The 12,986-nt window shown below is 31.4% G+C and overlaps 1 protein-coding gene across 7 annotated transcripts in view; it reads right to left on the bottom strand.

The window, feature by feature from the left end:
- LOC125683673 (uncharacterized) overlaps positions 1–12,986 on the bottom strand; it is a 70,733-nt gene that overhangs the window by 43,401 nt on the left and 14,346 nt on the right. For 5 of the 7 annotated variants that reach the window (XM_056142671.1, XM_048925101.2, XM_048925102.2 and 2 more), the window contains 2 exons: positions 11,669–11,717; positions 4,483–4,559 (listed from right to left, as the gene is read on the bottom strand). In XM_056142671.1, coding sequence (XP_055998646.1) covers positions 4,483–4,559; positions 11,669–11,717 — 126 coding nt within the window. Of the gene's footprint in view, positions 1–4,482; positions 4,560–5,579; positions 5,677–6,735; positions 7,101–11,668; positions 11,718–12,986 lie in introns of those variants that run through there. The other 2 variants (XM_048925103.2, XM_048925106.2) reach the window with 2 other exon arrangements.

Below are 12,986 nucleotides of genomic sequence, written 5' to 3'. Positions count from 1 at the left end.
AAAATATTTTGAAATGTATATAATGATGGCAAAAAAATTGCCCATACCTGGACCCAGTTGTACAGAAGTTAGTTAAACATAACTGACATTTAATGTCTAATTATCAGTATAAAGATTACTGAATGCTTCTATTGTTTGTGTAAACTATACCAGTATTTATATTTCTATTTCAATATACAGATTACTGAATGCTTCTATTGTTTGTGTAAACTATATCAGTATTTATATATCTATTTCAGTATACAGACTACTGAATGTAAACTATACCAGTATTTATATTTCTATTTCAGTATACAGACTACTGAATGTAAACTATACCAGTATTTATATTTCTATTTCAGTATACAGACTACTGAATGCTTCTATTGTTTGTGTACACTATAACAGTATTTATATTCAGTCTTCGACGTTAACCAGTGGCCCGATGGCCAAGGCCAGTAAAATCGGGATCGGGCTTCTTAAAATATTGAACCCAGGAGTCCGACGGGCCTATAAATGTTTTCTTATATGTTCTGTATATATTACAAATAAAGCGTGAGATTGACTCAGACTTTGTCATGACTTAGTAGTCAAATTTCGCATAGAAAAACGATCAACCATGCTGCCTTTTCTGAAGTGTAGGGAGGGGGCTCGTCCGGGAAATTCAAAACCACCCAAGCGTATTTCACAATAACAACCATCAGATCATACGAGGAGAAAAGAACAAAAATTTATGCCCCATTGGACAGAGGGTAGGCCTTGGCTAAGATTTGATTCTGGGGAAAACAAAATGTTTTGTACGTGGTGCATACAAAACAAAGTAGAACATGAGCTGTTGATGTCATCTGCGAGATTAATATGTTGAAAAATAAAATAAGATAATCCTTTTAATGTCAGTTGTTCTCTAACTATGATCATCTTGACCTGTATTTTCCTACAGTAGAACTGTGCATGTATCTATAGAGTAGAATCAATATGCAGCACCTTGCAAATGACAAGTGGTCAAATTAGAAAAAAACATTTTGGGCCTGTAAAATATTGTTCGGGCTTGCACAATTATCATACTGGGAGACCCGAAGGGCCTGTGCTTCACAAAGTTTTTCGTGAAGACTGATTCAGTATACAGATTACTGAATGTAAACTATACCAGTATTTATATTTCTATTTCAGTATACAGATTACTGAATGCTTCTATTGTTTGTGTAAACTATACCAGTATTTATATTTCTATTTCAGTATACAGACTACTGAATGTAAACTATACCAGTATTTATATTTCTATTTCAGTATACAGACTACTGAATGTAAACTATACCAGTATTTATATATCTATTTCAGTATACAGACTACTGAATGTAAACTATACCAGTATTTATATTTCTATTTCAGTATACAGACTACTGAATGTAAACTATACCAGTATTTATATTTCTATTTCAGTATACAGATTACTGAATGTAAACTATACCAGTATTTATATTTCTATTTCAGTATACAGATTACTGAATGTAAACTATACCAGTATTTATATTTCAGTATACAGACTACTGAATGTAAACTATACCAGTATTTATATTTCTATTTCAGTATACAGACTACTGAATGCTTCTATTGTTTGTGTAAACTATACCAGTATTTATATTTATATTTCAGTATACAGATTACTGAATGTAAACTATACCAGTATTTATATTTCTATTTCAGTATACAGACTACTGAATGTAAACTATACCAGTATTTATATTTCTATTTCAGTATACAGATTACTGAATGTAAACTATACCAGTATTTATATTTATATTTCAGTATACAGACTACTGAATGTAAACTATACCAGTATTTATATTTCTATTTCAGTACACAGATTACTGAATGTAAACTATACCAGTATTTATATATCTATTTCAGTATACAGATTACTGAATGTAAACTATACCAGTATTTATATATCTATTTCAGTATACAGACTACTGAATGTAAACTATACCAGTATTTATATATCTATTTCAGTATACAGACTACTGAATGTAAACTATACCAGTATTTATATTTCTATTTCAGTATACAGACTACTGAATGTAAACTATACCAGTATTTATATATCTATTTCAGTATACAGACTACTGAATGCTTTTATTGTTTATGTACACTATACCAGTATTTATATATCTATTTCAGTATACAGACTACTGAATGCTTCTATTGTTTATGTACACTATACCAGTATTTATATATCTATTTCAGTATACAGACTACTGAATGTAAACTATACCAGTATTTATATTTCTATTTCAATATACAGATTACTGAATGTAAACTATACCAGTATTTATATATCTATTTCAGTATACAGACTACTGAATGTAAACTATACCAGTATTTATATTTCTATTTCAATATACAGATTACTGAATGTAAACTATACCAGTATTTATATATCTATTTCAGTATACAGACTACTGAATGTAAACTATACCAGTATTTATATTTCTATTTCAGTATACAGATTACTGAATGTAAACTATACCAGTATTTATATTTCTACTTCAATATACAGATTACTGAATGCTTCTATTGTTTGTGTACACTATACCAGTATTTATATTTCTATTTCAGTGTACAGACTACTGAATGTAAACTATACCAGTATTTATATATCTATTTCAGTATACAGATTACTGAATGTAAACTATACCAGTATTTATATATCTATTTCAGTATACAGACTACTGAATGTAAACTATACCAGTATTTATATATCTATTTCAGTATACAAACTACTGAATGTAAACTATACCAGTATTTATATTTATATTTCAGTATACAGATTACTGAATGCTTCTATTGTTTGTGTAAACTATACCAGTATTTATATTTCTATTTCAGTATACAGACTACTGAATGTAAACTATACCAGTATTTATATATCTATTTCAGTATACAGATTACTGAATGTAAACTATACCAGTATTTATATTTCTACTTCAATATACAGATTACTGAATGCTTCTATTGTTTGTGTAAACTATACCAGTATTTATATTTATATTTCAGTGTACAGACTACTGAATGTAAACTATACCAGTATTTATATATCTATTTCAGTATACAGACTACTGAATGTAAACTATACCAGTATTTATATATCTATTTCAGTATACAGATTACTGAATGTAAACTATACCAGTATTTATATTTCTATTTCAGTATACAGACTACTGAATGTAAACTATACCAGTATTTATATTTCTATTTCAGTATACAGACTACTGAATGTAAACTATACCAGTATTTATATATCTATTTCAGTATACAGATTACTGAATGCTTCTGTTGTTTGTGTACACTATACCAGTATTTATATATCTATTTCAGTATACAGATTACTGAATGTAAACTATACCAGTATTTATATTTCAGTATACAGATTACTGAATGTAAACTATACCAGTATTTATATTTCAGTATACAGATTACTGAATGTAAACTATACCAGTATTTATATTTCTACTTCGATATACAGATTACTGAATGCTTCTATTGTTTGTGTACACTATACCAGTATTTATATTTATATTTCAGTGTACAGACTACTGAATGTAAACTATACCAGTATTTATATATCTATTTCAGTATACAGACTACTGAATGTAAATTATACCAGTATTTATATTTGTATTTCAGTATACAGACTACTGAATGTAAACTATACCAGTATTTATATATCTATTTCAGTATACAGACTACTGAATGTAAACTATACCAGTATTTATATTTCTATTTCAGTATACAGATTACTGAATGTAAACTATACCAGTATTTATATTTATATTTCAGTGTACAGACTACTGAATGTAAACTATACCAGTATTTATATTTCTATTTCAGTATACAGACTACTGAATGTAAACTATACCAGTATTTATATTTCTATTTCAGTATACAGATTACTGAATGTAAACTATACCAGTATTTATATATCTATTTCAGTATACAGATTACTGAATGTAAACTATACCAGTATTTATATTTCTATTTCAGTATACAGATTACTGAATGTAAACTATACCAGTATTTATATTTCTATTTCAGTATACAGACTACTTAATGCTTCTATTGTTTGTGTAAACTATACCAGTATTTATATTTCTATTTCAGTATACAGACTACTTAATGCTTCTATTGTTTGTGTAAACTATACCAGTATTTATATTTCTATTTCAGTATACAGACTACTGAATGCTTCTATTGTTTGTGTAAACTATACCAGTATTTATATTTTTATTTCAGTATACAGACTACTGAATGCTTTTATTGTTTGTGTAAACTATACCAGTATTTATATTTTTATTTCAGTATACAGATTACTGAATGCTTCTATTGTTTGTGTACACTATACCAGTACTTATATTTATTTCAGTATACATATTGCTGAATGTTTCTATTGTTTATGTAAACTATACCAGTATTTATATTTCTATTTTTAGAATTTTTCTGACTTACCCTGATTTTGTCTAGCAGTTCCTGTCGTCTTAGCATTGCCTGTTGTAATTTAACTTGTTCATCAACGTCATTCCCACCTGCAATTAAAAAGTATGGATATTCAGAATGTGCAACCTAAAAGTAGAATATCCTAAATGTATGTACTAACTAAAAGTAGGATATCCTTAATGTACTAACTAAAAGTAGGATATTCTAAATGTACTAACTAAAAGTAGAATATGCTAAATGTATGTACTAACTAAAAGTAGAATATGCTAAATGTATGTACTAACTAAAAGTAGAATATCCTAAATGTACTAACTAAAAGTAGGATATTCTAAATGTACTTATATTTATTGAAATGTGTGGGCTTCTGAAAATGAGAAATACTACTGAAAGTTGCAATTTCACTGACACACATGGCAACTAAAGTTTCTGTGCTGATTGCAACCCTATGCTACTAAGTCTGTTGAGTTTGACATTTGCTGCAGTTCCTTACACAATATTGTACAATTCTGTGATGTCAGTACAGTGCTTTACATATCTGTAATGTACAACATTCACTGAGCCAGGAGAGGGAGGTAAATATACTTCCATGTAACTAAGGCACATTGTATTGATCAAGGTAGCTAAGGCATTTTATTGACCAAAAAAATTCAATACCAGCAATTGTTTTATGATATGATTGAATAATTTAAAACATTGAAATGGCTACCAAAGCCTATGAAACAATATCTTGTCGGCCATCTTTGTTTACGGCTAGAATGCAAGACCTAGTCAAAAGTGATTTGAGATGCAAGTTGTTGCTTATTCTATAATTTAAAACCTTAAATCCAGCTACTAAGGTTTATCAAATAATGCCGGATTGACCAGCTCTGTTCACATCTATAGTCGGAAATCCTAGTTGAAGGTGATTAGAGACATCAACTTTTTATTAAACATTCAAATAATAACCAAGTGTTTCAAGTTGAAAATTCCCAATTTACGTTTATAGGTCCAATGTTGGAAAAATCAGATGGTATATTCACCTCAAAGGCATATATACCCAATGGCCAATCAGAAAGCTCAGAATTATTCAGTCACATAATAAAATATGTTTCTAGCATTATATACTTAACACTGACTGTCTCAGCAGAGGCAGATTTATTTGAGCTAGGACAATCAAAGGAAGAGACAATGTAGAGGTTCATCTGCGCAGACTTCAGCATCCTCGAAAGAAAGACAGAAAAACAGAAAGAAAGACAGAAAAGAAGAAAGAAAAAGAATGAGGATTTTGGCTTAAAACTTAGTACTGCAGTAATATCAACTGATTAAAATAAATTGATATTTACCATTTTTAACAGTGTCTCTTATATCAGTATGAGATGAACAGCTGTAGATTAAATGATTAGGAAACACAATGCATCGTATCACCTTTCACTGCTTATTTACTTTGTGTTTAACCTTATAAAATGCACTCTTCCAAACAATATCAAATTTCTACAACTGTTCATATTTGTTCAAACTTGACCTTTATAGGAATCCAATCAAACTAAAATGTGGCTAAATTATTTATTTAGGCTTTCTGTAGTGATTGAGTTCCTGGGTTAACTGTTCAACTAGCCTACAGTTACATATATTCCAGTTCCATGTAGTCTATGCAAATTCACGTGGCATATATCTTGATTTACCTACAATAATCTTCACTACGTACTGGTTTGTAATTCTAAGATTCATGAATTGTTGCCATTTTCCTAAAGGAGATGAAAAGTTCACTATCTTACTGACATTTACTCTTTAAAAAAAGACACCAATTTTAACTGTTAATACACATACATGTACATGCATCTTTTCCCATATAAAACATAAAATGCCAAGTTAATGGTTTCACACTGAATCCAGGCATGTTAACAACCTTGAATATACCCTGCAATATTCTGGGTCTGTGCAGTTCTTGAAAAGAATTTTTAAACATCTCACCCTGTTTCATTATTTCCTTACACATAATAAACAGTACTTGAAAAGGGACATAACCAATTGAGAAGTAGAAATTCTTTTCATTTGAATCGTTTATAAAACAAATAAATGATGGGAAAATTTCAATCAGAAAAGCTCACTAAAGCTTTAAGTTCAGGTAAGCTAAAAATGCTCAAGCAAAGCAAATTCTAGGCCATGAATTGTAAGCTACTAGGTAATACTTCAATCCATCAAATGTCAATGGTTACCCTGCAGCTTTCACTGAACATCACATGATGATGATTGGAGGAACACAATACTATATCACGCTGCCATTACCTGCTATGTCAGCACTCGACTGGTCTAGATATTGTAGGTAATGCAGGGCACATTTACATATAAAGCAGTCCCGGACTCCAGCCATACGGTGCCAATAGTCACATGGTGCTAGAACACTCTAGCTCCGACTAAATCTGATGTGAATAGCAATACACAATTACACAATAGAGAAGATAGTCTTTCTTTTCCATCGGACTGAAAGGTCATCAGAGCAAACAAAAATTGTGCAACAAACACAAAACAAATTCCATGGACTCCAGTTGTCTCTTATTCAATTTGTAAAATCAGTTCTCTTTCTCTGACAAGATATTGGAATTTTCGATATCATTAAAACATCAGACACAAGATGTTCATTTCTTCACTCACTCTTAATGTGAAAATTCCACACGCTTTCTCTTATATCTCAGCACAGATGGTTGGGGACTCCAAAGGTTTTAAATATCAGATCCCCTATACGATTAAAAAAAAATGTATGCAATTCTAATATAAAATCTTGTTTTTCGAATCTGTGGATGAACAAGAGAAATGTAAATCAGTCCACACTTGTCTAGTTTTAATTCATGCCAGAATTAAATTTGCGAAAAATCAATTGAAAGTTTATAAGACATCAACGTCTTTAGAGATACTCAAAACGCATTATCCCAAATTTTCTACACATATTTCTAATGATAAGATAATGGTGAAGTTTTCCCATCTGCTTTAACACTCATTGATTTAAGAATTAACTTTAACCCATTTTTAAAGGTGTAAAATCAATAATATCTGTAACTAAATTTGCCGTTTTCTGTGACAAAAGGCTTATTAAGTTCTTCATACATGTTGATTGGTCCAATTGTGTGAGCCTTAATTCTGCTATAGAGCTCATTTTCTTAATTTGCAGATGGACAGACCAATTGCATATTAGTTTCATATAGCACACTCTTTGGGATAAATTTCAATCGTCAGATTTTGAGACAGAACAAGAGACCTTTAAAATACTCATCTGTGTAATAAATAGGTTAACAGTGCCCATGTACTTACACAAATTGAGGTCAAGGTCACTACATAAGTCCATCCTGTTTCAGAGGCAAGTAGTACCTCTTACTCGAGATGCTTTGCAAATATAACATTATGAATACCTGTATAATGTTAACTCTTGCATGCTCTATGCAAAAATAAGTAGTCAGTCTCAGTTTTCATACATAGTGCATTTAAAGAGCTGAAAATGACCAATGACCAATGTGTCTTATGTTTACCACTGGTCAGAGAAAGAGAGTGGCTGGAAGATTCTGATCACAAAAAACCACTTGTAACAATTGCTCCAGGGATCTCAAAATATTCAACACTTGAAGGCTAATATAAGGGTTGTATGTTGTTTATGAATCTATTTTCAGAGGTCTCCCAAAATATCTTCTGGTCGGAATGGGAGGGGGGGCAACAAACATCTTCACTAACTTCTACATTATGACATGCTTACTGAAGTGCTAAGGACCTACACTTTTGATTCTTTATAAAAGTAATTCGCTATATTCATCAAGTTCATAATATTATGTTTTAAATACGTGAATTTACGCAAGTGTGTTCGCTGTAACCACATTTTACTGTATTGAAACAACCATTAATGCACCCCTCACAGAATCAGTACTTCTACATATTTCGATCTATTCTCACGATCACCTGTTGAATTACCTGAATTATCTATACCAATACACTGTGAACGTTTACTCAGTTTGTAGGAGTCCAAATCTCCCTCTCTGTCAGCACCATAAGGAATTATTAAAGTCAAAACTTATCAATATAACTGTAAAATCTTCAATCAGAAACTACAGCTATAATACATATACTAGAACCCAGAAGTAGGCCCACGACTTTGTCTGAAAAAGTTTTCCCTTGTTTAGAAATAGGCTCCAATGCTATACTACAGAAATTGTAATATTTATAATGTATTTCCAAGATTTAGTTAAATCCTCCTTATAAATATTAACCAAAATTACCTGAACACCTACAATTACAGTCTAAAAATACACATTTCTGTTCACCCGTAAGGAAATCTAGACACCCCACAAAGCCTTGTTTAAGACATACTTAAACATTTTTTACCCAGCTCCTGGATTAACACAGTGCAGTTTACGAGCAATACACCCTCTGACAGCATTAATTCGTGATATTTGTTCTACATGTATTACTGAACCGTTACCAGTGATTACAGACAGTTTTCTAAGCTGTCGGTGGGAGATGACTTATCAGCAGGTAAAAGTCAGCTCTCCTTTGGTAAGTCTGTCATAAGATGGATTAAGGCTAAATACCCACACCTATCAGATTGATGACAATGGGAGTCATTCACATTGGATCACTAGGGCAACTCTTCAGTGCTACGGCTATGCCCATTATAAAAATCTAAATAAAAACCTAATTCTATGAAGTCATGTTTGATTAAATGGGTGTCACTGATTGCTCTCGATGGCAGGACTTCTGTCCAACATCAGTATGCTGTGAGGGGAATTTTTAATCAACTTTGTTTATAAAACACTCTGTCCCCAGGATCGGCAACATTTCAATATTAGGCAAATTTTAACCTTGATGAATGACTTTAACTGTTATTACTCACATTATATTGTTTGACCTTGACCTTTTATTTCGTAAAGTCTTTTAAATTCTCCAATCTTGCATAGATCAAAAAGGTATTGATCAGAGTTAAATCTGAAGATGGATAATGAAACAAAACAGACCTGAAACAAAATGCCCCAGACCTTTGATTTCATTAGGGCATTAAGATCACCTTTCCTACAAAAATCATCTAACACTAGATGCTCTCCATCTTAGAATAAATAGACCTGTTCTAATGGGACTACTTCCCCAGCAGGACGCCTTATCCTTACTGGGACATGTAATATTATTCATGTTTCACCTCAGACTACAAGTTACAGGGTACATGAAATTCCTTTCACCTCCATATTTATCAATAATGACATGGCAAAACAAAGAGTATACAATTTTAAGGAAAATCCATGCATAGTTATCTTTTAGAAAGTCTGGACAAAATCATTCCTACAGACAGACGGACAGACATTAGTGATGGGCAATCGTGGGGAAAAAATTAATCAATGATCGGATTAATCGGATGCACCTTTACGATTGATTAATCGAAAAATAATCGAATTTTATTCATTTCAAATTTATGGCATAGATATATTAAATTTACTTTATTTTTAAAATCATAAGATTGATTGATTGTATCTTGTTTAACGTCTCTCTCGAGAATTTTTCACTCATATGGAGACGTCTAAAATCATTAGAAATTTGAAGTTAATAATCCCATACTTTCGATTTTGTTTTCCTGGGATAGGGATAGATCTCTCAACTTTTGTTGTTGTTCTTATGGGATCCGGTATAAAATAGAGCCTGAACACCCCTTGCTTGATGTAAGAGGCAAAATCAGAGACCCGGGTCGTGTCACAGCAGGTGTGGCTCGATAAAGATCCCTCCCTGCTCAAAGACTGTAAGCACCGAGCATAGGCCTAAATTTTGCAGCCCTTCACCGGCAATGGTTATGTCTCCATATGAGTGAAAGATTCTCAAGAGGGACATTAAAACAATATTCAATTTTATAGGATGATTCAGTAGTCTGGTCTCCCCGCCCCCACCACTCATTGATCATTCGTTATTGGGAACCCCAATAACGAATGATCAATGAGTGGCGGGGGCGGGGACCAGACTAAGTCGTGGCAGGAATATTAGTATCATAAAAAAAAAATACCGACGTCGGCGATTTTCGATTTTCAAACTGGCAATCGATTATTCACATCGTTTCAATTATAGCGACCGACAATCGAAAGTCGTTGATAATCGGTACATCACTAACAGACATACAATGATATCCCCTCCTTGTAGTCTAGTCACAGTAGCCTCTGCAAGAAAACATGACCCTACAAAATGGTATTTACTTAAAGTTGAAAAAAAACCTGTAAAATGAAGAAAATTTGTCTTATCAGGATGAAAATACTATGAGCAGACCATTATACAATGAATAAAGAATGTAAAAATTTTCAAAAAAAAAATTCATGTGCTAGTTTTAATTCTCAGAACATGTCCAGACAAAATCATGTCTACTAGAGCTGAAATGATACACCCTCTACACGATACTATACGTATTGAATACTTATGTCACAACTCAATATTTTCAATACGATACATTTTCAGAAGAAACCAACAATAACTTTGATAACGAACATTCAGTCACAATTTTAAAATGTTTCCAAACCGCTAAATGCTAAGATGTCTGTTGGATCTGTAGTTTAAAATGATTAATTATTGTTTTTGTCAGACTCGAAGCTTACAACAGTTTGACTGTTATCGGACGCCATTTTGTCCCTCTTGCATGTAAAAATATGAAGTACAGGTCAAGCCCGATGTATTTTACCAAACCCAATTTTAAAATTAAAAACATATCGAATCGAAGATTGAGGCAATGAATCAAACAATGAATTGAGCGTTTATATTGAACAGTATCGACATTTCGGTTTCAGTATCTATATCTTGATAAGTCCATCTGTGGGTTTGTTGCCATTTCAAATATAATAAAACGATGAGCGATGCTCATGGAGTCTATTTCAATTGTTTTTGCTGTACTAATTAAGCTTAATTGAGATATTAATTAATTTAAACACATCTTCCATTAATAGACAAGATACAAGAATGTCACAATCACCATTCTTTCACCATGAAATCAACACAACACACTCTGCAATTTTTTCTCAGAACCTTTACGACTTATAACAACAAAAACAAGTGTTTCTAATCGTATGTAAAAGCAAATAAGACTTGGATATCATCATTACAATGACAGCATAGGATAAAGTAGAAGGGCTTAGTCTGAACCACCACTGCATATAAAACTTCTCTTTTGAAAATGTGACTATTTAATGTCTGTAATAAAAAGACTTTTGGAACTTACTGTCAGATGAACTCGGCCTGTTTAGTTTGTCTTTTTCGTTGGTAATTTTCTGTAAAACAAAAAAAGAAAATAATCACTACCAATTTCAATAGAACAGTCGAATGATGTATCGCAGTATATTTGAGTTTCCTACGGAGTTGTTTCCCTTAACGTTCAAACTCACTCAGATATTTGTATCCAAAGACAAAGCAGAATGTTAAGTGTACACTTATCAAAGAAAACTTGTCACTTAATTGGTCAAAACTAAACAATTGAACTCTATGGAAGTTTAAACAAAATAGATTGGCTACACAGGGAGATCTCTGGCCATTAAATGGGAAACTGTCAGACCCTATCTTGAAGAACTTTGTTGTCACATATCTTAAAATCAACTCTCCTGCTGTTTCTTGAGACTGGCTGTAACCTTAATTTATCATGGATATTGTACAAGATCTAGTGGTCATACACCGTTCAGTTACTGAAAATTTAAATTTAAAATGATATTGTTCGAACATCGTTCACATACTGAAATTTACAATGATAGTAAGTTATTTATAATCACAATTCTTTTCATATCCTCAGGCAAAAGTACAAAGTAAAACAGTCATATCATAAGATACGTGCAATACAGCTTACAATTCAATTAAACATTTAATGTCATTTATAATTGAAGCATAAATATATATATCAATAACCCTTTAATACATTTACAAGAAGAACTACATGTACATTAAATTGAAGGACCTGAGAACACATACCAATAAATTACCACAAAGGTCATCAAAACGTCAACGTGCATAAAATTTCATTGATCTATATCATACTTACTTCTCTGCACCAAATAATCCTTTTCAAAAATTATTTGTGTATTAACCTATTGCATTTAATTTGAAAAAAACAACTATGGACTAGAATTTCTTGTTATTATTTGTCATAGTAACACATTTGCATAAATTATATTGGTAACCATCGTAAAAATATTTTTGTACATTGCACCCTATCAGTTAAAAAAATATCTTTTATTGATGTTCAAATTTCTGAACAGATAAGATTTCTATAATGCATTGAAAATCATTATGAAGTAAATTTCCTTTAAAGAACAGTTCACTTGAATGGGACATTGAAATAAAGGCTTTTATGAATGTTAATGTTTGTGAAAGCAGTAAAAAAATGAACTTCCTCACCACTACATAAAATATCAATGGTTGAGTTTTAATGATATATATTTTATTTACCTTTGGGCCATTTGGTTAAGAAATGTAATGGTGTAGAATTTGATATTATTATTAATGCAAGAACAACCATATTTCTCAGTCTGTACAGCTATACCAATGGAATG

Source organism: Ostrea edulis, chromosome 6, assembly GCF_947568905.1.
Source record: "Ostrea edulis chromosome 6, xbOstEdul1.1, whole genome shotgun sequence".
Classification (NCBI taxonomy): domain Eukaryota; kingdom Metazoa; phylum Mollusca; class Bivalvia; order Ostreida; family Ostreidae; genus Ostrea; species Ostrea edulis.
The sequence above is the reverse complement of the archived record's forward strand: the minus strand, read 5'-3'. Positions and strand labels throughout refer to the sequence as shown.